This window comes from Dermacentor albipictus, chromosome 9 (assembly GCF_038994185.2).
Source record: "Dermacentor albipictus isolate Rhodes 1998 colony chromosome 9, USDA_Dalb.pri_finalv2, whole genome shotgun sequence".
Classification (NCBI taxonomy): Eukaryota; Metazoa; Arthropoda; class Arachnida; order Ixodida; family Ixodidae; genus Dermacentor; species Dermacentor albipictus.
The window spans coordinates 59,563,817-59,585,899 of record NC_091829.1 but is presented as its reverse complement, the minus strand read 5'-3'; the positions used below and the strand labels follow the sequence as shown (position 1 = coordinate 59,585,899).

The 22,083-nt window shown below is 45.3% G+C and overlaps 3 protein-coding genes across 3 annotated transcripts in view; 1 reads left to right on the top strand and 2 right to left on the bottom strand.

Moving 5' to 3' along the window:
• Positions 1-5,709, bottom strand: part of brm (ATP-dependent helicase brm) — a 64,529-nt gene extending 58,820 nt beyond the window's left edge. The window contains exons 1-4 of the mRNA XM_065455719.2: positions 5,567-5,709; positions 4,927-5,097; positions 2,222-2,510; positions 496-696 (exon numbers count right to left, since the gene is read on the bottom strand). Of these exons, the coding sequence (XP_065311791.1) occupies positions 496-696; positions 2,222-2,510; positions 4,927-5,070 (634 nt within the window). The 5' untranslated portion in view covers positions 5,071-5,097; positions 5,567-5,709. The remainder of the gene's footprint in view (positions 1-495; positions 697-2,221; positions 2,511-4,926; positions 5,098-5,566) is intronic.
• Positions 5,710-5,887: 178 nt separating this feature from the next.
• Positions 5,888-6,925, top strand: Ppcdc (phosphopantothenoylcysteine decarboxylase). Its single transcript, XM_065455718.1, has one exon. The coding sequence runs from the start codon at positions 6,051-6,053 to the stop codon at positions 6,651-6,653; it is 603 nt and encodes a 200-aa protein (XP_065311790.1). The 5' UTR covers positions 5,888-6,050; the 3' UTR covers positions 6,654-6,925.
• Positions 6,926-6,983: 58 nt separating this feature from the next.
• sud1 (Prolyl 3-hydroxylase sud1) lies at positions 6,984-22,020 on the bottom strand. Its single transcript, XM_070526006.1, has 11 exons — positions 21,404-22,020; positions 21,182-21,330; positions 21,055-21,101; positions 20,860-20,960; positions 20,609-20,768; positions 19,612-19,789; positions 17,187-17,300; positions 14,382-14,461; positions 12,834-13,150; positions 8,988-9,046; positions 6,984-7,162 (listed from the first exon to the last, which is right to left on the bottom strand). Exons 1-11 carry the CDS (start codon positions 21,573-21,575, stop codon positions 7,010-7,012), a joined length of 1,530 nt encoding a protein of 509 aa, XP_070382107.1. The 5' UTR covers positions 21,576-22,020; the 3' UTR covers positions 6,984-7,009.
• Between the last annotated feature and the right edge of the window lie 63 nt (positions 22,021-22,083).

The window sequence follows — 22,083 nt, the reverse complement described above, 5'->3', positions numbered from 1 at the left end:
CCGATAAAACCCATTAGACCCCACGCGCAAGCGGCGCACACCACGTGACTGCTTCCAAGGTTACTTGATGTGGTTGACTGAAAACGGCTACATCCGCGGGAATTTTGTATTCGCCCTTAGATCGTGACCGCGTTCGGCACTTTAGTAGGAACCAAGCGCTCGCTCGGAGCCTGTATCACCTTTAGGTAACGGCCTTTGCCTTCAGCGGTCCCGGTCAAAATTTCGAGATATCCGTATTAAGCCCGAAAAATGCTTCGAGATAAACGGGTGCGAATACATAACACCTATGGGTGGGGAAGGCACGGCGTGGAAAACTTTCGACTTAACCGATATTTCGAGATAAGCGAGTTCGTGTTAACGAGGGTTTACTGTACACGGACAAACTGAGTTCGTACAAAAACACTAGGGTTAACCCAGCATCCTGAAATAACTTGCAACATTACCACGAAACAATGCCACCAGTGGCCCAACAATCAAAAGCTGCGAGCCACTCACTCTGCGAGGATGGGTCAGGGGGCTCCGAAGCAACTGGGGGATGGTGCGGGTGTGGTCCCGGCTGGTGAGGAGGGGCTGTGCCGGCAGCTGCTCCTCCTCCCTGCTGCGAAGAAGGGTATGGCTGCTGCTGGTAAGGGCCGCCACCACCTCCGTAGCCGCCTGTCTGCTGTGGACCCATGCCGTAACCGTGCGGTCCCGGACCTAATGGGCAAAGAAGAGGCTGGCTGTGACACGAAAGTTGTACTGTCCTAATGTTAGGCAAGCAATGCGCACTTCGAGGCATGATTGTGTTAACCCATAAATTGCCATTCCCGAGAGAAGTCAGTGCTAATCACGGCAAACAAACGCCTTTTTCAGTTGCAAAATGTGCCTGGAAAGTGTTGCCTACTTCCATACCACACCATCATTTAAAAATGCACAACATATCTTTTGCTAACGTATATTAATTTCTTTTATAAATGCCTATCTTTTACATTTTTTCTAGTTTGCAATATTTCTGTTGTATTAACCGTGTTGTACCTGCTTTTATCGTTTTTGCTAGCTAATGCATTTTTTTATGGCCAGAGTGTGTTGTACATCAACTGATCTATATTCACAGTACCTTACATTTAAAACTTGTTTACATTGTGCACATTATTTTATTGTCCACGATTATGTTGTAAACCTTCGATGTGTTATATCAAGAGACTGGATGAAATGCAAAAGCCTGTTTCTTCTCACGTGTCACAGCTGCACCTATTTAGTGTATGAGCACGAATATGACTTAAAAGGTAGTTTAGAGCTGACCTTATAGTGCCTATAAATGCCTCTTTCAGTCCTTTGTGCCCATATATGCCTATTTTTTGCTTCCAGCAACTGAAAATGCCTTTTTGAGGAGGCTCATTCTGTACCAAAAGTACATTCTTCTTTCCACAAAGCCTAGAAGCAATGGCAGATGCTGTTGCTAATGACAACGCACCTGGAAATGCGACCTACCAATTGTGGGCTTGCATTTCAATGTTTACTCATCTTTTTAGGGCCCTTCACATTCTGCCTGACACCGGATAGCAATGGCAGAGAAAAATATCCTGAAAAGTCTGTTTCTTCGACAGTGGACATGCAACTCTATGTTACACAGCAGGCGAGGATTTGAGAAAAAAATGCGCAGAATTTTGAGAGAGGTGTGCTGTTGGCTGTAGCTTGGAAAGGGCTCTAATTGTAGAATATTGTGAATATTTTAATTGAACGCGTGCACAGTTCACTGGTAAAACGCGCAGTACCCTTTTTCAACAACTCCGCTCTTTCATGGTTGTGCAGAGAAAACCAGCATATGGCAGTTCACCTAAAGCAGCAAGCTCTGCTGCTAACCCCACTCTTTAATTAAGTGCATGTGCGGAGATACACACCGCTACACTCTAACGTGTGATATATATAAAGCAAAACCTTTTGCTTATCAAGTCACAGTGACATAAAAAAAACGTGTTTACGAGACAGTTTTTGCGAACAGTTCACGAGCCGTGACAGCTACAGCACTGTGACACAAGTTTAATGTATCCCATGTGCACTGCAGCAGCTGTCGAAAAAGTTTGTGCAATATTGCAGTCTGTGTTAAACAAGAAACAAAGGCTTTTTCTGCTCAAAAAAAAAAAAAAAAGATTTCCGGGGTTCACATAACAAATTTAGGGTAATAATTTTCCTGCCCCCCCCCCCCCCCCCTTCCGACATGTTACTCATGAAAAGGTCTTGCCTGGCCCCATGTGCTGTGGCGGTGGGGGACCCTGAGGTGGCGGAGGTCCGTAACCGTGGTGAGGCGGTGGTGGCCCCTCATGGGGAGGCGGTCCTCCCATAGGCCCTGCCCCCTGAGGTGGGACAGGTGGTGGTCCCATGATAGGGCTGGGGACCCCCGAGCTGCCGCCACTGCCTCCAGCAGCACCCCCTGGTGGCTTGCCCCCACGGCCGCCACCCATGCCCAGCATCTGGGGGTAGCGGGGGTCGTCTGGAGTCATGCCCTTCTCCGATTCCATGTTGTTGATGGCCTGTAATCAATGGTGTGGAAAGGCGGAGGGGGAAGAGTGAGAATGTTGGTAACGTAATGACAAGTGGCATATTCGAGACTTCCTTTCAGGTCGAGTTTACTAGAACCGCACGTGAATCTGATACAAAAACACATGTGGCAGACTGAGAATTTGAGGAAAGTTTGTTTTTACTCAAATTTTGCATTCAGAACACATTTTGTTCTTCTGGATCATCAGTAACGTTGTTGACTGGGAAAAACGAAAAATCACCATAGTGTGCAAACCTCGCCATCACAGAAGCAAGTTGCCACGGATGTGGCCCGGTTTCATTGCCTGCTGGTGATGAAATTAAATGCCCTGACGAAACTGGACAAGTAGTGATGTGATGCCAAGTGTTTGATTAAATGACGATATGAACAAAATAAGCAATCATGTTGCAAAGTCCAAATGAAAACAAAGCCGCATTACAAAGTGAGTGTGGCTGTAAGTAAGTCTGCCTTCTTTTGAAGGCAGATCAATGAACCAAGGTTCAGCTGTAAAGAAACGACTTTTTCTGTGCCAACTTTTCTTCAGAAAACCACCAAAACTTTTCCTTTTTTTTTCATGACTGATTCTTTATTCATACATGACCGACAGTGCCATTAAGGCATTATTGCTGTGGGCAGATCATGATGGAGCACATCAACATTCCTGCAGTATACCACATTCACAGGTAGTGAATTCCAGTGACAATGGTTCATGGAAAAAATATATATATATTAAAGAGATACACTTTGGAAAGGTACAACCTAACCTTAAATGGATTGTCTTTAGCCGAGGAATTATAATGCAGGGCTTCAGCCAGTCTGATTTATTGTTATAGGGTGAGATAGATTCAATGTGAACCACTTTCATTTGTTTCTTTGCTATTTTGTTTATTATTATTTTTTCATGCTTTCGAGTTGCAGACAGGCAAGACCGCAGAAACGGTCCATATGAAAAGCGATATTTCTTGAAACAGAACTCAAGCCTGCTTTTGTTATCCTCCATGCTACACATGACTGCTGGCCTAGCATGGAAAGAAAATCACAGAGGCAAAATGTTTTTGTCGAGTTGTGTCCAAGTTGTCAGAGGCTCTAAATCTTCCTCGAAACTGTCAGTACTAAGCTGAAGCTCCAAACACGAATCACAAGAGCTTTCCAGGTCTAACTGTTTATTTGAGGTGAAGAAACATCCAATGACGCCAGGATTTCGGCACTGAAAATACGGCCGTCATCACTACAACTACTTCACTCTATGCCACCATTTTTTTAGACCGAGGAAAGGCAGATGAGCGCTTGCTTTCTGCCAACTGCATTCTTAGAAATTCTGAGACGCTTGTGCCATTTAATAGGACAGCGTTTACACCAAAATGGTGACATTGGTGCCGCTCATCTGCAGCAGTCTGCAGATGAAAGTAAATCCACTGGACAAGTGAGACTTGTCGCTGACATAGTTTGGAGGAAATGCCTAGACGAGTGCACCTCGTCCTTGGAATGGAAAGGATTAGGGAAGCCTTTCTTGGCTGCATTACATCTTGCGTTTGTTCACTAAACATAAAGTAATAAAGATGAGTGTACCTGCACAAGCATGAAAATTCGCAATCGTCATTGTACCACATCTTGCTTATACAACTTCGCAAGTTAATGCGCTGTAGCATAAAGCATTGGCCATTTTTGGCAACACAAAACTACAGAGAGCTGTCTGTGCAATTTGGTGCCACCAGAGAATGCCTCAGCAACTGTCGTGTCATCAAAGGCTGCAGAGCAACTAGTCCTATGTTCAAATTAGGTTTCAAGCAGTCAAGTGTTGTTGACTCAGCCTGTTTGAGCTGTGGCTGTGCGGTATAGCATGTGGAGCACTGGTGGTCGGAGAATGTGTTGACTTATATGTATGACAACAACTCTTGCTTAAATCTGTCGCAGACGTTTATGTTACCGAGCACCAACGTTCGCAGTGCCAGTGGACCTTCTGTTAATCATTTTCCCACATATTAAATTTGACGTGCTTGAAGGGAGCGACATAGGATACGTTACTATGTCATTATTGAATCACCCTCAGAGAAGCACCTGGTTTGGGACACGAGCTACCGAGTCCGCAATCCAAACTTTGCCTACGCACTCCTAGCAAGCTAGTTTAAGCACGCGATGGCACCGTACGTCATGCTGCACGACTTTCGCTTGGAGGAAGCGGGGTACCCCCCAACATCTGCGCTTCATACTCGGCGGATTTGCCTCGCCTTTTACGCCCCACGTACCGCTCCACGCACAGACGCATGTTTAAAACACCCGCATACACCTAGAATTAACCAGGCCAGTTGGCTCCTCTAGCAACCGACATGGCTGCCAAAGTGAGGCTAGCCTGGGGACACGCTTGGCAACACAAGCTTGCTTAGCGGTAGAAAGGAGACAGGGCTTACCCTTTGCAGCATGTGAATGTTATCGGACGGGTATCCCTGTTGCATGTGACCGTCATTCGAGTGCGGCCCGCCCTGTTGAGGAGGCGGACCGCCTTGGGACTGCGGCCCAGGCGAAGCGGACATCATCTCCTCGCCCGACGCCATGGGCGACGCTGGGAGCCGCCGCTCCACCTGACAACGAAAGTGCAGCAGATAAAGGCCCGTTCGAGACACCGACGGACAGAGAACAGCGTTTAACGACAAGTCACCACAGGCGCAAAGCTAACAATCGCGTTCGTGATGCCCAGCGGGAAACCGCCAGCGCGATGGAACAGAGCTGGCCTTGCTCGACGAAACCGAGCAGCGTCGACGCCTCTCGACAACGACCAGCGCTACCGCAAGACTTTTCACCCAGCGCACATAGGACAACTTTCTGAAGGGAGCGACAGACGTAGAGGCACGCAGCGGTAATAGTTCTTCGCCGATTCATTCATTAAAAATTGGTCGTTATCCTCGCCGAGAGCAAACAACGAGCGCATATCCTCCTCTCTCCGGGGGTTGCTCACTGACCCAACAACGCGACAGAAGTCAGGAGAAAGCTCCAGGAAAGACTAGAATCCGCACTCAGAAACCTTCAGAAAGGCCGGAATTTTCTGTTTACCTGTCAAGCGGTGCGACGGCTTTCCGAAAGTGCCTGTTGACGGGTTCACGGAATGGAGAAACGCCGCTACATGGAATTGAAGCCGACAATGGCGTACGTACTCGTGATGCAGCCCGATGCCGCCGCAAGAAACAAGAAACAAAAGAAAGAACATCGATTTGAGCTAACTAGACGTTTTGTGAGGCGGTAAGGAGTGTCGTAATGCACTGCAGAGACGCACACGAAGGAGAAATCGCAAAGAAAATTTATTAGGCAGCCAAAATCGCACGCAAAGAAAGTTTTCGCAACTTCGTACGAAACTATCCGTCTTCTCATCGGCACAGCCAGGTGAATCTGCGCGGAGGAAATTTCCTAACAAAAACACAAAAGAGCGGCGATAGCAGCAGCCGTGCGCGGCATGATGGAATCGCGCGCCGCTGTTAGCAGGAAAAACAAAGGTCGCGCAAATCATTCAGACCTAGCAGGGAGCTAGCGCAGAGCAAACATGTCCACCGAAGTCTCCACAAAGACTCTGAACATACTCATCGGCTGCACGGGCAGCGTGGCATCCATCAAGATACCCGTGCTAGTCCAACAGCTACTGCACCAGAGGTTCCAAGGGTACGCCGCGGTGGACCTGAAGGTAGTAGCGACGAGCAAAGCGCTTCACTTCTTCGAGCGTTTAATGATTCCGCGCTCGGTACCGCTGCTCGTCGACGATGACGAGTGGACCACTTGGCGGAAGATGTCCGATCCGGTGCTTCACATAGAGCTCAGGCGCTGGGCCGACGTGATGGTGATCGCTCCGCTGGACGCCAACACCATGGCCAAGATAGCGAACGGATTGTGCGACAATCTGCTCACCTGCGTCGTCAGGGCCTGGGACATGCAGAAGCCGCTGCTCTTTTGTCCGGCCATGAACACTCATATGTGGTGCCACCCGATAACGGTGAAGCACATGGCGATACTGAAGGACCTCGGCTACACCGAGGTGCCGTGCATTGAGAAGAGACTCGCTTGCGCGGACTACGGCTACGGAGCCATGGCCGAGGTGCCCACGATAGTGAGGTACGTCGTAGCAGCCGCCCTAGAGAAGGCGCAGCAGTAATTATCGTCTCCACCCCCCAGCTACTCGAGAACCGCAGTAGCCGCGGCACTATTTTTCCTTGAACCCATACATGTTAAGTTCGAATGACTGCCATTGTTACTCTGGAAATACAGGCACCAATCGGTTATCGTACCGAACACTGCACTCGAGCACTTGTTTCTGAAATTGATATTGCAGGCAGTGCAGCTACGAAGTGACACTGCAGTTTACTGCCGTTTTTTTATCCGCGTGATGCACATGTGCTGTGAAAATAAACAGCTTGCACAGCGTGACCAGTGTCTGTGATGCTTGCCAATTGCAGCTGCGCACTTGCCAGCTGTGAATCGCGAGTGCAACAACAAATGCAATTTATTACATCATTCGTAATAAACAAACTTCATGTCGTGAAAGCACTGGTCTTCCTTGGGCAGCTTGGTCACTTCATGGTTGACGTGCTTCACAAACTGCAGGAGTCCTTTGTCCCTGTACACCAACGCCAGAGAGTTGGGGCATGGATTCAGGGTCAACACCTGCGTAAATAAGCAACATACAGTGGATGATAAACTACGCAGAATTCACAATTTTCTGTCATTTTAACACGATCCTACCAAGCAGATGCACCGCTCACGTATGTGTTCATGTCAGTGGTGCACAGACAAAGAGGTCCGTTGGCTTCATGTGCTCGTAATAAAAAATCGAGACCCTCCGTTGCCCTTATTAAGAGTTTTAGCTTGAACGTAAACATTTGCGAAATACCGAAGACTGTGGCAACAACACTGGTAGCAGTCTCTTGCGACACTTTACCTGAGCATAATGCATCGGCGAAATTGAATTCCATGGAAAGAGGAGCCAAAAAGCATGTAGCAATATGATTATAGGCATGCCGTTGCGGGGGACTCTGGATAATTTCGACCACCTGGGGTTAATCATGCAGCCAATGCACAGTACGCAAGCGCCTTTGAGTTCCACGCTCATATAAATGCGAGTGCTGTGTCCAGGAGTCGAACCCAGACCTCAAGCTTGCACAAAGCGTCACAAGTGTTCTTATTATGTGGGTGTTCTCGTTGGGGAAAGAAAAATGAAAACAAAGGAAACTAGACGTTAACAATTATCTTGCTGGCTACTCCCTATGCTAGCAGCTAAGTAGAATATGGTTAGTCATAGCAAAAATAGCCGTGTGTCCTCCATGGTTAAGCTCCACACCAAAAGACGGTGCCACCAACTCTGTGAGCATAGTACAGAGCAAAGCTATGTTTTAGTGCATTGTCAAAGCAATACAGTTAAACCTTGATATAACTAATTTGTTAAAATCAGTAATTTCTTCTGTTATATTAAAATTCTACCTTTTATGCAGACAAGTGCAGTCGACAATGGATTTTTCTTACATGGAAGAGGCCGTAAAATTTTCTGAATTATCAGGCAACCTAAAGAAGGTTAACATCAATGAGAAAAAACTTCGTTTTGTGGAATCTCAGAGTCGGCGACAAAATATATGATTTTATGCCACGTCGGCGACGTGTTCACATTGGCAGTACGAAGCAAAGCCAGCCACACTTTCGCATACACTCCACCCCTGCTGCTGATCTCGCCTGCAGTGGGATGACCCTATCATGAACAGTGCCGACAGTGGGGGAGTGAATGCTTATTCTGCCTCTCACTGCAACGTGCCTTCGAAAGTTGAGATTACGCAACCTCCAGCACTAAACAAGCGGGAAGACGGCGCATATGATGCCAAGCCATCCCGGCATGCACACATGGCAGATTACCTCTAAAGACAGGGCGTACAAACTGCATATGCACTCGGCCACGGTTGTGATAAAAAAGGGAGACACACGCCAACCTGCCCTCCCCCACTTCTCCCTCGTGCTCGCTTGACCGTATTACTGAGCTGGCTCCCATCCCCTTTCCCTTTGCTCGCACGGGAAGACAGCGCTCATCAAGCCACTATCCTTCCATCTTTCTTGGCTCACCCTTGCATACTTTCTCTAGTACCCAAACCATACAGTGCACAGAGCGGGCTAACATCTTATCGCACTTGGACTTTATACAAAACATGACGCTGCTCTGCTTCGGCGGCCGAACCATGTGCAATCAACTGCTTGCAATTCAACTATCCGACAATCTGCACCCACGGAAGTTTCCATTTATTGTCTCGGTATATGTTCCCAGTGGCAGTAAAATTTCATTTGTTGAAATCGTGTATAAACACACTTGGTTATATTGAGGTTATAAATACATGGTGTTCTATGGACAAAAAGTTAAATACTTCATTATATCGAGGTTTAGCTGTAGTAACAATAAATATAAGACAATATTGGTATATTATTAATATCGTAATATACTTCACAAACTTACGTCTTCGTCTTCGCCTTTCACTATGTACGTTGTAAAACCACCATATTCTGGTTTCCACTCTGAAAGAAGCAGATAAAGAAAAGGAACCATTACTATAGACATGTCACAAAGAGGATGTGTTTACCACAGACGAAGGCTGTGAGGGCACTTTTGATTGCAACCGAGCCCAGTTGGGATTGAATTTCTCAATTTTGGTCGGCTCCCCTCTGCAGTTTGCGTAAAGGAGCCAATTGCAATCAAAGGTGCCCCATGTGACACAGGTATTGCTAACAACCATAGATGATCAGCCAGGATGACTAGCCAGCCACATGTAAACTACTGACAAGGGAGCAGTGACAACAGCAACAGAAAACAAGCATTACATGCACTTATAATTACATCTCATCCCATAATCAGCTACTTATATTGTCACAAATGCAGCATTGCCCTCTTTTAAATTTCTAGCATATACCTGGCGTCCTCGGCTCCCCCAGAGCACTAATTTCTTTAGGAGAACTCATTGGCATGCGAAATTTTCCATAAAAATGGCGTAGTCAAAAGGTGTTTGAACTAATGGCGAAGTTTCAATTGCGAACACATATCATAATCCCACAGCACAAGCTTTTCTGCAAGGTGCTGTATCAACACGCCTAACCTAACCTGTAACAGCCATTTACAAAGTCTTTGGAGCACATGCGGACATGTTGAGAACCTACAAAGCCGTCTAATCCAACCTAACCTCTAATCTTCTGCAAAGCTTTTGCAGTACATGCACACGTGTTGAAAGCCTACGAAGCCACCTAACCTAACCTAACTTAAGAAATAAGAGATTCTGTGGAGCCCCTGAAACAGCAGGCATGGCTGACTTCAGAAGTGCAAGTGTCTATGCCGAGTCGGCCGTAATTACCAGCACGTACCCATAGCCTATCCCTATTCTCGCACAATGCGACTCGTGAGTCATAACAATGTGCTAGTAGGATGCACCGTTTGAAGAAGTAGTTATTTGAACAATCGTGCAAACTATTGAGCAGCCACTGTCGCCTTATATGCTTGAACCGTTCTATGCCAAACCGGTAACCGTTATTATTCTTTCAGTTCAGGTTTGGTTTGGGCTCAGGCATGTTTCGGGTTCAGTTCCATGCAAGATTGCAGTTCAGGTATGGTTTTTGTTCGGGTTTAGTTCGACACCCTGTTTTAAACAGCACATTTTATTGTCATAACACCTTGCACCTAGGAAGAACGTGAATGTGAGCATTCAAATGAAGCCTTCCTTTGTTATTCTTTCATGTATATCAACAGAGGAAGTTAAATTAATGTTTCCAAGTTCTAGCTGGAACATCTGTCTTGTCATAGCACTACTTGAACCTCTTGAATTCACCCAGCATCGGCCACTGGCCCACCTTTCCTTCTAAAGGGATTGGTACGACGAAGGCACCAAATAAAACGACGGACAAAGGAAGATGACATGGGACAACCACGTAGGCGCACTAAGAACTGAGCGTTTTATTTCTTGACACGGGAATAAATAGCTGCTGTTGGTTTTAGTGCTTAGTGGTTTTAAAGGGACACTAAATAGAAACAATGAATGAGTTTAGCCTGATAAAGTATTCTTCTACACTTCTATTTTTACAAGTTTCGTGTAATAAGTTATTTGATAAGAAAATGAGGATCAATGTTTAATTTTTACAATTTTGTGCCGAGATGTCAATGTGACGTCAAAGATTTCAATGAATATTTTTCGTATTTAGGCTGTTGCGGCTCAGTAAAAGTTCTTGAAACTTGCCAAGTTCAGTCCTTGGGTTTTTATAGAATACAGTGTTATCCATCTTTACCAATAAAAAAGTGTCAGGGTGCAAGTGGACGTCGTCAACATCTATGATATCACGGGAAGCTGGTGCCTAAACTTTAAGACGGTGTCGCCATCTACCTTTCATCTTTGCATATTTTCTGGCTTACCAAGCCTTCCCAGAGAAAAAGAGTGGCCGCAAATGTAGCCCTTCACAATGTAGCACACTTAGCTGCTTCGATTGACTTGTGCAGTGGTTTAGGTAGAGTTGCGTACAAATTAATCGACTACGTGACTAGGTGGACCAGTACTTTCACTTTCGAAGAGGCACTGGCAATGTATCAAAGTCTCGATTTTCGGCTAAACTCGGTGAACTTAGTGGCCGAATTGTCATGTGGTCAAGCAGGCGGAGCGGGACAAGTGTATCAAAGTCTCGATTTTCGGCTGAACTCGGTGAACTTAGTGGCCGAATTGGCATGTGGACATGCAGGCGGAGCGGGACAACGTCTGAATCCTCAAGTGACATGCTGTAAAGTGTTTGCAATTTCCTTGAAGCTGTGTAAATTATCTGTTGGCAACTGCACCAAATCACCAAGGCCCATGCATTTCTGGAAGTGCTGTCTCAGGAACTACACATCACCGAGCGAGTGGGGCTAATTCGAGCTGGGAATGCAGAGAACGACAGTCACAATGGCGTGCCCTGTGGGCTACGTGTCCATCAAATGACGGGACAGGATTTAGCCCTGGTCATGTGCTCGCAATGTGGAATGCCTTAAAAGCCCAATTCTTTACTGTGTAATCAATATGCTCACCTGTTGAAGCATGAAACGCACCGACAGAATGCTAAAACGCTGCTTGTGCAGCACTCTACCCTGGTTCCATGGAGAGGCAGTGCATTTGTTTTAAGCCTAATGCATCACACAAAGCTAAATGGCTCAATTTTCTCTGTGCACGTCGTGGCAATGGCTAGCAACACATCAGACTTTGGTGTTCGGCTCAGGTTTGTCCGAAAGGCAGTTCGTGAGAGCGGGACATATTTTTGCAATATGATTGCTACATGGTACCAGGAGTTCGAGTATGCGAGAGTTTTCCCTTATTTAGATAGACGTGACTCTGCCGCATTTAGTAGGCGATAAACCAAATGCGCCGCCGTTCCCTGCTGTAAACGGCGCGATGTGGGCATAACATTTCGCTCTGGAGGCACCTGGCGTCACCCACCAGCTTGATTTCGCTTCATTTTCCCGTCGTCCTTTAACACACCACGCAATAGGAAAACAACAAAACGCGTCTCGGGCAGCTGGAGCACCGCCAGCTTGACGCGGGTCGGCGTCTCATTCTGCAACAATCCACACGACGCTTCGCATTATGTAGATGTCAACAATAGTTGAATCTGTCAAATTTTTTGTTACTTCAGATCGTACGTTTTACCGGTTAGTATGTGTTTTCTCACAGATCTTTCGAAAATGTATGAACGAGGTTCTTTAAATGTACACAAAAGGTCACTGGTCACTTGAAGCAGGGCTCATAGTCAAAAAACTTCTCCAAGTTGAGAAGGGTACAAATTCGGCCTTTTTGGTATGACATACTGCAAGTGAAGCCCAAAAAACTTGTGGATTGTACCCTCTGTCTGTCCCCAGTTCTTGCACTTCACTTTTGGTTTCTCTCAAGTGTCATTGTGCCAATCGTCTCATTACTACATTAATAGCTGTTATGAGTGGTGACCACTCAAATGCCAGCCAATCGGGAAACCATTGTGTAAGAGAAGTTTTATGAATGCAGCCTGAGATGCATAAAAAAGAGATTGTAACTTTTTTGGCAAGAAAGCTTGGGCACATGATGTAGTTCTAGGAACGAACCAAGTAGGTCATGGATCTCCAGAACAACCTTCCCAAACTCTCTTTTGCATTCTTTTTGGGGTAGCTATAGCGGACATTCCCAAATTCCGCCATGTTCGCGTTTTCAGCCAATCAGAGAAGGCACACAGCCACCGAGTGAGCCAATCAAATCTGATGAGATGGTGAATTCGACACAACACTCCTGCGCCTCTCGGCTGTTGCTCCGCAACACGAGACGCCAGTCACCTCTGCAGTTGAGGTAGAGAACCACGTCAAGCGCACACTCGTCCGAGCTCTGGTCGTGGTCGTGGGCCAGGGTGTACATGCCGTGGCTCCACTTGCGGATGACCTGCGTACAGCTCGAGGGCTTGCGGTCGGGCTGCTTGGCACTGTCGGATCCTTCCTCGTCCTCCGAACTCGAGCTGCTATCCGCGAGAGCGGACAGTGGATGCAGCTTCAAGCCCGTCAGGTTCGAAAGGATCAGAAACATGGCCTCTGACCGGAACACCCGAAGGCACTCTTCCACCACGGGTGCCATTGGTGTGGGGTACTTCAACATCCACCTGTAAAACCACACGGGGGCGCCCCCCCAAGATGGTAAAACACTGCACGACAGCAGACAAAGCCAGGGAAACAGCAAGGCACGCATAGCATAATGTTGGCGACATTGACATGGTTTAACACTCTTTTGTGCAGGGGTGTGCCACTTTTAGAAATTTCAAAAAAGAATAAAACGTTAGTCCATGAAATTTTGTTCGTATTCGATTAGAGAATTCACTGCCTGAAGTTGTTGAATATGCACTACATTTGAGTACTATGTGGGACAACAACAGTTCTTGCCGTCTGCAGAGACAAAGGCTTAAGCAAGTCAGGGACACTTTCAAATATTCTGCTGCAGGATAAACTGGTCGTGAAGGCGCTCCAGTTCTTGAGTAACCATGTAGATGAGATAACTTATGAACAACCGTTTGCAGTCCTTAAGTAAGCATGACCACCTCAAGCAGCCTATAAATTTTTTGTCTTACTTATAAGCAAAGCAATTTATCATTTGGCCAATCTCACAATGCTTGGATTTCTTTAATATGATGGGCAGCTCTGTATTGCAAATAGCTTCTTCAAAGAGCAATACAAGCGAATGAAGTTACATCAGATACAAAAACACCTTCACTACATCCAATATTTATCATAAACAGATATTTCTTACGTGCTGATACTGGTGAGAAATGTTTTATATTTATTTCCTATAATCTATTTACTTCCTATATCCTATAATCTTTTACATTTATGTTCATTACATCAAATTTGACTTCCACTCTACTATGTGCATAAGGTGATGAGCTGTTTTTTGTTTCATTACTATCACCGCTACAGTGCACCAGATCTATGATAACCTTTATTTTTATTCTTCTCGTTTGCAAGGTTCTCAGTTGAACTGAAATCCAGTTGATAATGGCATCAGATGTTTCAAATAGCATAGATGAGTTTTTTGTTGCCAAGCAGGTTCCACAGAACCTTTGCTTTGTTCCATTTTTTTTTTTGCTTACATTTCATACTGTTTAGAAATTAGAAGTATCTGGTATTCGATTCAACATTTTGGGGTCATTTTGCTCAATCAAGTGTTCGATTTGATTAGAAAAAGCTTGCTGTTCGAACACCCTCAATCTCATGGCACGACTGTGGCGCAGAACACCGAAGTGAAGAAAGAGAAACGAGAGGTTAGCAGAAAGAACACAACCCCTGACCTCATGCACTGAATACGGACGTATGATTGGCAAAATGGCAACACACTCTTACCGTCGATTGGGCGGGCCTTGCTGGTTCCAGAAGATGGTGGGGTCAGAAAGTGCCTCCTCCAGTTCCTTGCACTTGTCTTCCTGAAGGCATTGCAATGGTTCAGTGAGCACAACCGAATTTCACAAGTGGTTTAACGAGAATAATGAAAAAAACTGCACGACTAGTATAATGTAAACCTTTTGTTAAATTCGGAACAGTGCTCTGAACATAACTTGAGATGTCATTCGTCACACCACACAGGTTTTGCATTTCAGAGTGCTTGGCCAACAGAGGACTAAGGATGGCAGGAAAGCCAAAGCAGGGCACAGTGTGATGTCGTATCTTCAAAATTTCACGGGCTTTCCTTTTCCAATGGTTAAAAAAAAAAAAAAAGTCTGCAAGACTTCGGTTGTGTCAACACTGTTATTGGTCATTTCTAAACATCCTCCAAAACTTTTGCATTGAGACCTTACTATTTAAGGAAGTTCAACAAAAAGTATCTAATAAACATAATTAAATAAGTATTAGTGCTAAACTAACGAAAAAAAAAACTTGTTGCTAATGTGAACCACATCTATCAATAAACAGTGAGGGGCGTTCGTTAAAGCTTTAATTCCTGGCAACATTTAATGGGACAGCCGGTGTATAATCATAATTACGGATGAAACCTGATGATGGAGGAGCCATTTAAAAAAATTGAGGAGACCTTCCATCCTGTGAAGGTGGTTGACCAGCGAAGCTGCTAGGGTGCTATAAATTATGTTGGCATGTAACCATACACCTAATTATGTATATGTCATTTATGCAAAGTACAAATAAATATACAATAATTTGTTGTCTTGTCTCTTTTCTATTTATTTTAGCTTTATCTTGTCATGCAAGTGATGAAGGACTTGTGGATGCTGTGATACATCACCAATGGCTCTTTTACGATGCCGCTCTAAAAAATGCAGATGTTGCAATGGACTGCTGTTTAGACGCAGGTGGCTGTTAAACCGAGCCTCGATGCAAGCGACGAAATGCGTTGACCAGGGCACAATCCAAAAGAGTGCACGAAACAAAACATGTCTGTTTGGAATTTGCAATTCAGCATGCTTCCTAGTTAGCTGAATGAAACTTGTAAGGACTACAGTTTTATTTCAGCAGATCAACATGGGGCTGTCCGTTTCCCTCTCACAGAAGCCCATGTACTGACAGCGGACGGGAATTCCACACTATATAGAACTTCCCTGTGAACTATGTAATTATGAAAAGTAAATGAAGCTCGCCATAATGATAGAGTTGTTTTAGCGGCCCATTTCAGTATAATTTTTTCGAAGATACCTACATTAGATTGAGAGCTACAGAGCATTCACGAGAAAGTTGGCTTTGCCGCAAGGCGTTTTCTGTTCACTGCCACAATGTTCCGGAAGGCAGACATAGACAGCTTCGCTACAAAAAGCGCTTTGTTAAGTTCAGTGAGACAAGCATATGTTTTGCCTCGAGTTTGAGTGCACTTATTACGAAATTGATGGTAGTTTTAACGCTCATTCCAAGTCTACATGCCTTGAAAACTCATCGCCTCAATTCATAAATTGCAATGTGTTCCCTACAATGATTTCATAGTTTTAATGCAACAGCATTAAGGGCCCCGTGTCGCAGAAAATCTGGTGTTGGCATCAGCGTCCAGCGTCAGACGCCATTCGTGCGAAAAATTTTCAAACCACCCATACGCAAAATCTCCATGTGGTGCAAAGAAGTTACTAAACTAATTTTATTTCTCAAGCTAAAATACGCATAAAAATTGTAAAGTACAACTTACACACAACCTACAGACATGATGGCGTCGGATTGTAATTTGAGTATACGAGAAAACATCATTCCGTTACGCGAGAACGCAAACAAACCCCTTTTCCACCGTTTCTACCATTCATAGACTGGCCACGGCATCCGCCATTCGTGCGCGCCGATGGATGAATACCTCAGAGTCCATGGAGCAGCGTGCCCATTTCTTTTAAACACTTCCAGGTGGCGCTTGCCTCTGCCGCATCGCGGCCCACGCAAGAGGCCGCATTTCTACCTGAAAGCCCACCTTCGTGCATAGTGTTCGCCACAAGCACTTCCCGGTAAACATTACGGTTACATAAGCTGCAGTTGCTGGAAAGCGTGAGAAGCAGTCAGGGATCTTTGAATGCTATCGCATTCCACTCTTAAAGGCAATGCTTAAGCGTCCTCCAAATTTGTTAAGGACATTTTGCTAATTAGCTTGCTTGCTGCAGTTATGTATGAACTTACATAATACCAGAAGAGTTGACTGTTGGGCTAGTTGGTCGTCCATATTCGAAGCAGTAGCTTAGCGTGAATAAAACCATGGACACAAGGAAGACGGACAAGGACAAGCGCTTGTCCTTGTCTGTCTTCCTTGTGTCCGTGGTTTTATTCGCGCTAAGCTACTACATCAAATTACATAATACCAGTCTCTTCAAGTAATTTCATGAACAGAATTGCCCTGTTTTCCAGATAAGATATTTAAAAATTGGATTTCTAAGTCTAAAAAGAAAGCACACACACAAAAGATGCTTAGTGTTTGCGCCAAAATACAGTGCAGTTAAACCACAACATTACGACATGAGCAAATAACAAATTATCAGATATAATGAAGAAAATCTAAATATTTTCTCACTAATATCAGGGTTAAAAAATTGCTACACATATATTTACGACAAATAGCGTCTCACAGCTTGTTATGGGCAGTTGGACTGCATGACCGCATTATGACCAGAGAAAAAATCTTTGGCTGGATGCAATGGGTGCGTGATTGTGAAGGGTGACTCAAGCATCTCTTGCCTGCAAGAATTCCTGGAGGTGGATCTCCGAGTTGCTCTTGAACTGCTCTCGGACCTGCTTGGCAACACTGTCTGCCAGGTAGGTGGGGCTGATCCAGGCTCGTAGCAGGTCCTCCTGGCGATAAAATTCAGACATCCTCGGTCAGGCAATTATGCTCGGCTTGGAACACACCAGTCTGGCTTTTATTTTGTTCCCAATTTAAGTTTCACTGTCTCCTAACATCATGGCTAAGGAATTTACTCATTTTGCTCGTGCATGACCTCGGCTCCATTAACTTGCAGGAGGCAAATTCTTTTCCAGCCCACCAGGCCATCTACCACATTCTGGTCAACCTGTGAACTTTACAAATCATAAAGATCCCCCGGGGACAACATTAGGAGAGGGGGGGGGGGTCACATGCACATTATGTTAATGTATGCCCTGGGCCCAAGTGCAAACCTTTTGCGGGATACATGGGCAGTTCATTAACAACGATTAACTTTTGGATGAAGCAGACAAGCAGCAGCAAGTTGAAACAGAAAATATAGACTGACAATGAAATCATTGTTTTTTAGATAATCAGTGGTGGTGCAGGCTAAAAGCTCATATGGTGCTACAATAAATACTTTTGGCGCAGTGTTGTATGTTAAAAATACACACAATATGGTTTTAATATTAACTGGAATAGCTAATAAACATAATGGAGCTGGCTTTATGCACATCAACACTGCGTTCGGTTTAAAGATTACCAAACTACCTTCACTAATTTTTAATGACTGGCTTCCTCTATTCCTATCACGGTATAAAGCTGGTCAACCATTTCAACTTGCAACAGGGATTTGCACATTCACTGCATCTCAAGCGAGCAAGAAAAAAAAAGATATATATATATATTGTGGAAGAAGGACGTGGAAGAAAGACCACACCTTAGGGCATGTGTGACTAAATTGAAGTTACAGTGAAGACTTGACAGTTATGGTACAGAGGTTTCTTTACATCTGATGTACAAAATTTCTCTTGCATAACTGTCTTGGATCGGGTGAATGCAGTTCAACTCAAACCATAGGACCTACTTTTCTAATCGTGCAGGGCTGCAAGGATGGTCCCCACTAATACCAAGTTATGTGCCATCGGTTGAGTGCACATATTACAAGGTACGTACTTCTAAAGCGGCACCGTCAGCGACTACGCTGTGCAATGTGCGACGAGACCCTATCCGCGGCTTCTTTCAGATCCAACAGCCTCCTTGAGCAAGCTCCGCCGTGCGCAACTACCATGTAGAACACAGAATTGCAGCACACAAGGAACAAACAACATGACCACACAGCAGCAGTACATTGAAACAGCTCCTCCAAAGAAATGCAACAAAACAGCAAATACAGCAAACGGAGGACCGATGGCATCAGCAATACCCTGTGGCTATGACTACTCCATTGACCTGCAGAATGGCGATGACATCACGGTTTAGGTTTTCATTTCATTATTACTGGCGAGGCAGCATGGAAAGAACAAGGCTTTCGTTCTTGATGCTTATTTGGCACTGGCTTGGCCCAATTTTCTACTAACATGCTGTTATGGAGCAGAATGGCACAGAAGACTTTCTTGGCACAATTGGGTCCAATTGGCACAGCTGTTGCACCACTGATAACGTTTACTTCTTCAGAAACTTTGCTGTTGCTTATTTTGCCTGCTTCAAAAACTCGTCTGAGTGAACTAGCTCGAAGCAAGTAGTAACCCCATGGTGCCCTTTCGCAATCAGACTTCCGAGAGTATAATCTGATACCTCAACCGAAACTCCGTTCAGGCCTTCTGAATATTCATTTGCATTCAGCATCACTATGAGGAATCAACAGTACCCACAACATTATTACTGTGAACCCGTGGAACCTCAGCAATTCATCTACACGTAAAATGTTTTGTACCTGTGGGTCCAATCTAGGCCACACCTTGGTTCACACAATAAGTCAAGCAAAAGTTTCAGCTTCCAAATTGAACTCAACTTCTGTAAAACTTGAGGCAACATTAAAATGTATTATAATAGAACGAGCTGAGAGTTGTAAAGTTCTTGAAAAATTCAGAAGACTTGGCAGGTGTGCTCTTATGGCAAGAGGGGACACATTGCTGTTCCAGGAGTGTAATTTATTAACACAACATAAATAAATATTCCTCCTCATTAAAACTGAAATGCAACCCGCCATGGTTGCTTAGTGGCTATGGTGTTGGGCTGCTGAGCACGAGGTTGTGGGATCAAATTTTGGCTACAGCGGCCGTTTTTCGATGGAGGCGAAATGTGAAAACACCTGTGGACTTGGATTTAAGTGCACGTTGAGGAACCCCAGGTGGTCCAAATTATTCCGGAGTCCCCCATTACAGCGTGCCTCATAATCACATCATGGTTTTGGCACGTAAAAGCCTATGCCTATAATTTTAAAGCTGAAATGCGTACCTCAATGTGGCACCATGACAGCCGCTCAAGCAGCGGCTCCATGTAGGGCTCTGGCCTACTAATGGGAGGTCCGTGGAACCATCCACCAACAGACAGCCTCACTTTGTCTTCACTCAGCACTTCCGCCACTTGGTGAAACGAGACTGGGCTGACCTCAAAGAAGGCAAAGCTGTTGAACCTGCAGTACACAATGACACACAGTTCACGCAGATCCAAAAGAACAAAGATGCGGGTTTCTCCGACTCTGAGGCACTGGTCCCTTGACCAATTTCCTCTTTCCGTAGCTTCTTATGTGGGGCAATCAGACAACTGTCTGACCAAGACCTTTTAGTGACACTAATAAATCTGCCTCTTGAACCCTTACTAAAGGTGCTTCAGAGCTGCAAAGCAGCTAAATGTTGATAAGGTACAGTTCTTCTTTTTTTTCATGTCTCATGATTAAGAACTGAATGCCATAACAGACTTCCGAATCTGTAAGTGCAGTTTCACAAAGTCAGATTCTCAAAGACTGCGTTCCGCACATGGCTGTCGTGCTTCGCTTTGACATGTATATATAACAGTGCTTTCTGAAAATAAAATAAATTGTTGGAAGTTCAGTGGTCTGCTCACTCTCTGTGCCCTCTCCTTTTGTTTCACTGTCTGTCAAGACGTTAAGCTAGGCCACAGGAAGATTTTAAGTGATTGACGCTGGCCAAACGAAGCAAGTCCGAGCCTGTAGCCAATGTTTTGACACGTGGCCGTGCCTTTGTCAAGGGACTAGGGTTCGGATGAAGACAAGTCTGCTTGTTGAATTGTGTGGCCACTAGCAATCACAAGCATATGTAGGAAACACATATAACGAAGTTGTGCTTTCATCGCTTTAATGCTATTTAGGCATGACAAGTTTTCTCAACTGTGGGACAATATTACTTGCCAGATATTCGTTTTGGAATCAGAATTGTCTGACCTTGGAATATGGTACGTACAAAGAAATGGCGAACCCATGCTGTCCACAAACCTGGGTAATATTGAGCGAACAATGTCCCTTGGCTGCCCATTGCTGTCAGTGTCAAACAAGTCCAAGGCCCCTCCATCTTCAGAAGTCCAACCAGGGGACAGATAGAGGATGAACGCTATCCGTCGGCCTTCCAACTCATCATCGTGGCACAGCAACACATCTGCACGCACAAAAGGAAAAGTGGGAAAATGCCATAAAGCAACTGTCATACCATTTGTGGCCCATCTACAGGCAAGAACTTCTTCACCTACCTGTGTAAGAGTACTTGGAACAGGTTAGGCTGATGGTGCCATCTAATGGAATTCCCGTTACATCACGGAGCCATGGCGCCAGCGTTTCCTCCAGGCATTTTCTGAGTTTTCCAACACAAACGACGCCTTTTTAGTAGCGGCTGGACACTGACAATATCACGGCGGGAAACGGCCGTACGAACGAGCATGTTTTACCTGAAAGCGTGTATGTACGGCGTGTCAAAGTTTTGCAGGTCATCCGACTGCAAACCGAAACCAAAGCGCAATGTCGGCAAACGCACGGGCGTCAAGCGGTCCACTTGAAATTACGAAAATAATTTACCTGGTGGAACTTGTAGAGGTCGTTGTCCTTGGTGTGGAACTCGATGTCAAACAGCTCGTTTTTCAAGCTGTCGACGCTACCTTTGTCCTCTAGCAAGTTGTGCAGGAGGCAAACATTGAAGGGATCCGTGATCAGCTCAGCCGCTGTTCCTGCGATGCAGTTGTGTAAGCATCGGCTCATCTAACGCTGCAGTGAAAGCCGTAAGGCCGAGGGCCAGCTTACCGAAATGACCGGCTTTTTTCTCCGCAAAGGCGGCTTTCAGCCTATCCTTAGTTGTATCTGAGAGAACTTCGCTGTTCACTTGCAGTACGATGGACTCCTTTCTACGCTTAGACAAAGGCGACGATCTCAGACCGCTGGTGCCTCCTTTGTCAGCACGCTTTGCAGGCGTCATAACTGGACGCTTGGCGCGAATAATATTCGTCCCGAAACGATAGGCTTTCGAGGGTGTCAAACATCACTAGTGACGCAAACCGCGTACACGTGCTTCCGCATCGTCCGCGGCTTCATACGGCAAAGCGGAATTGGACAACGCCGGAAGCACACAGAGCTGGACAGATCAACAGCTCTCGCGCAAAACCATTTTCATTGCATTTTCTGTACTGAATGCAAATTGAACGCAGATCGTTACATCAAGTTGTACAAAGTCGTTGCAGAAAAACAGTGCAACGATGACGAAAATACGGAGCCAATGAAGTTAAGCATATTGTGGCCTCAACACTTTCCCGTTTTTTCATGAGCTGTATTTCTACAACAACAACAGAAAAAGTTACATTTCCTGTGTGTGGCTCTCCGAACTGGCCAAATAGAATCCCTTCGATATATTTATGTCAAAAGCGGCCAGAATTAGAAGCCTTCTACTGGTGAGATGAAACGTGATAGAACTGCATTAAAGAAGGCTG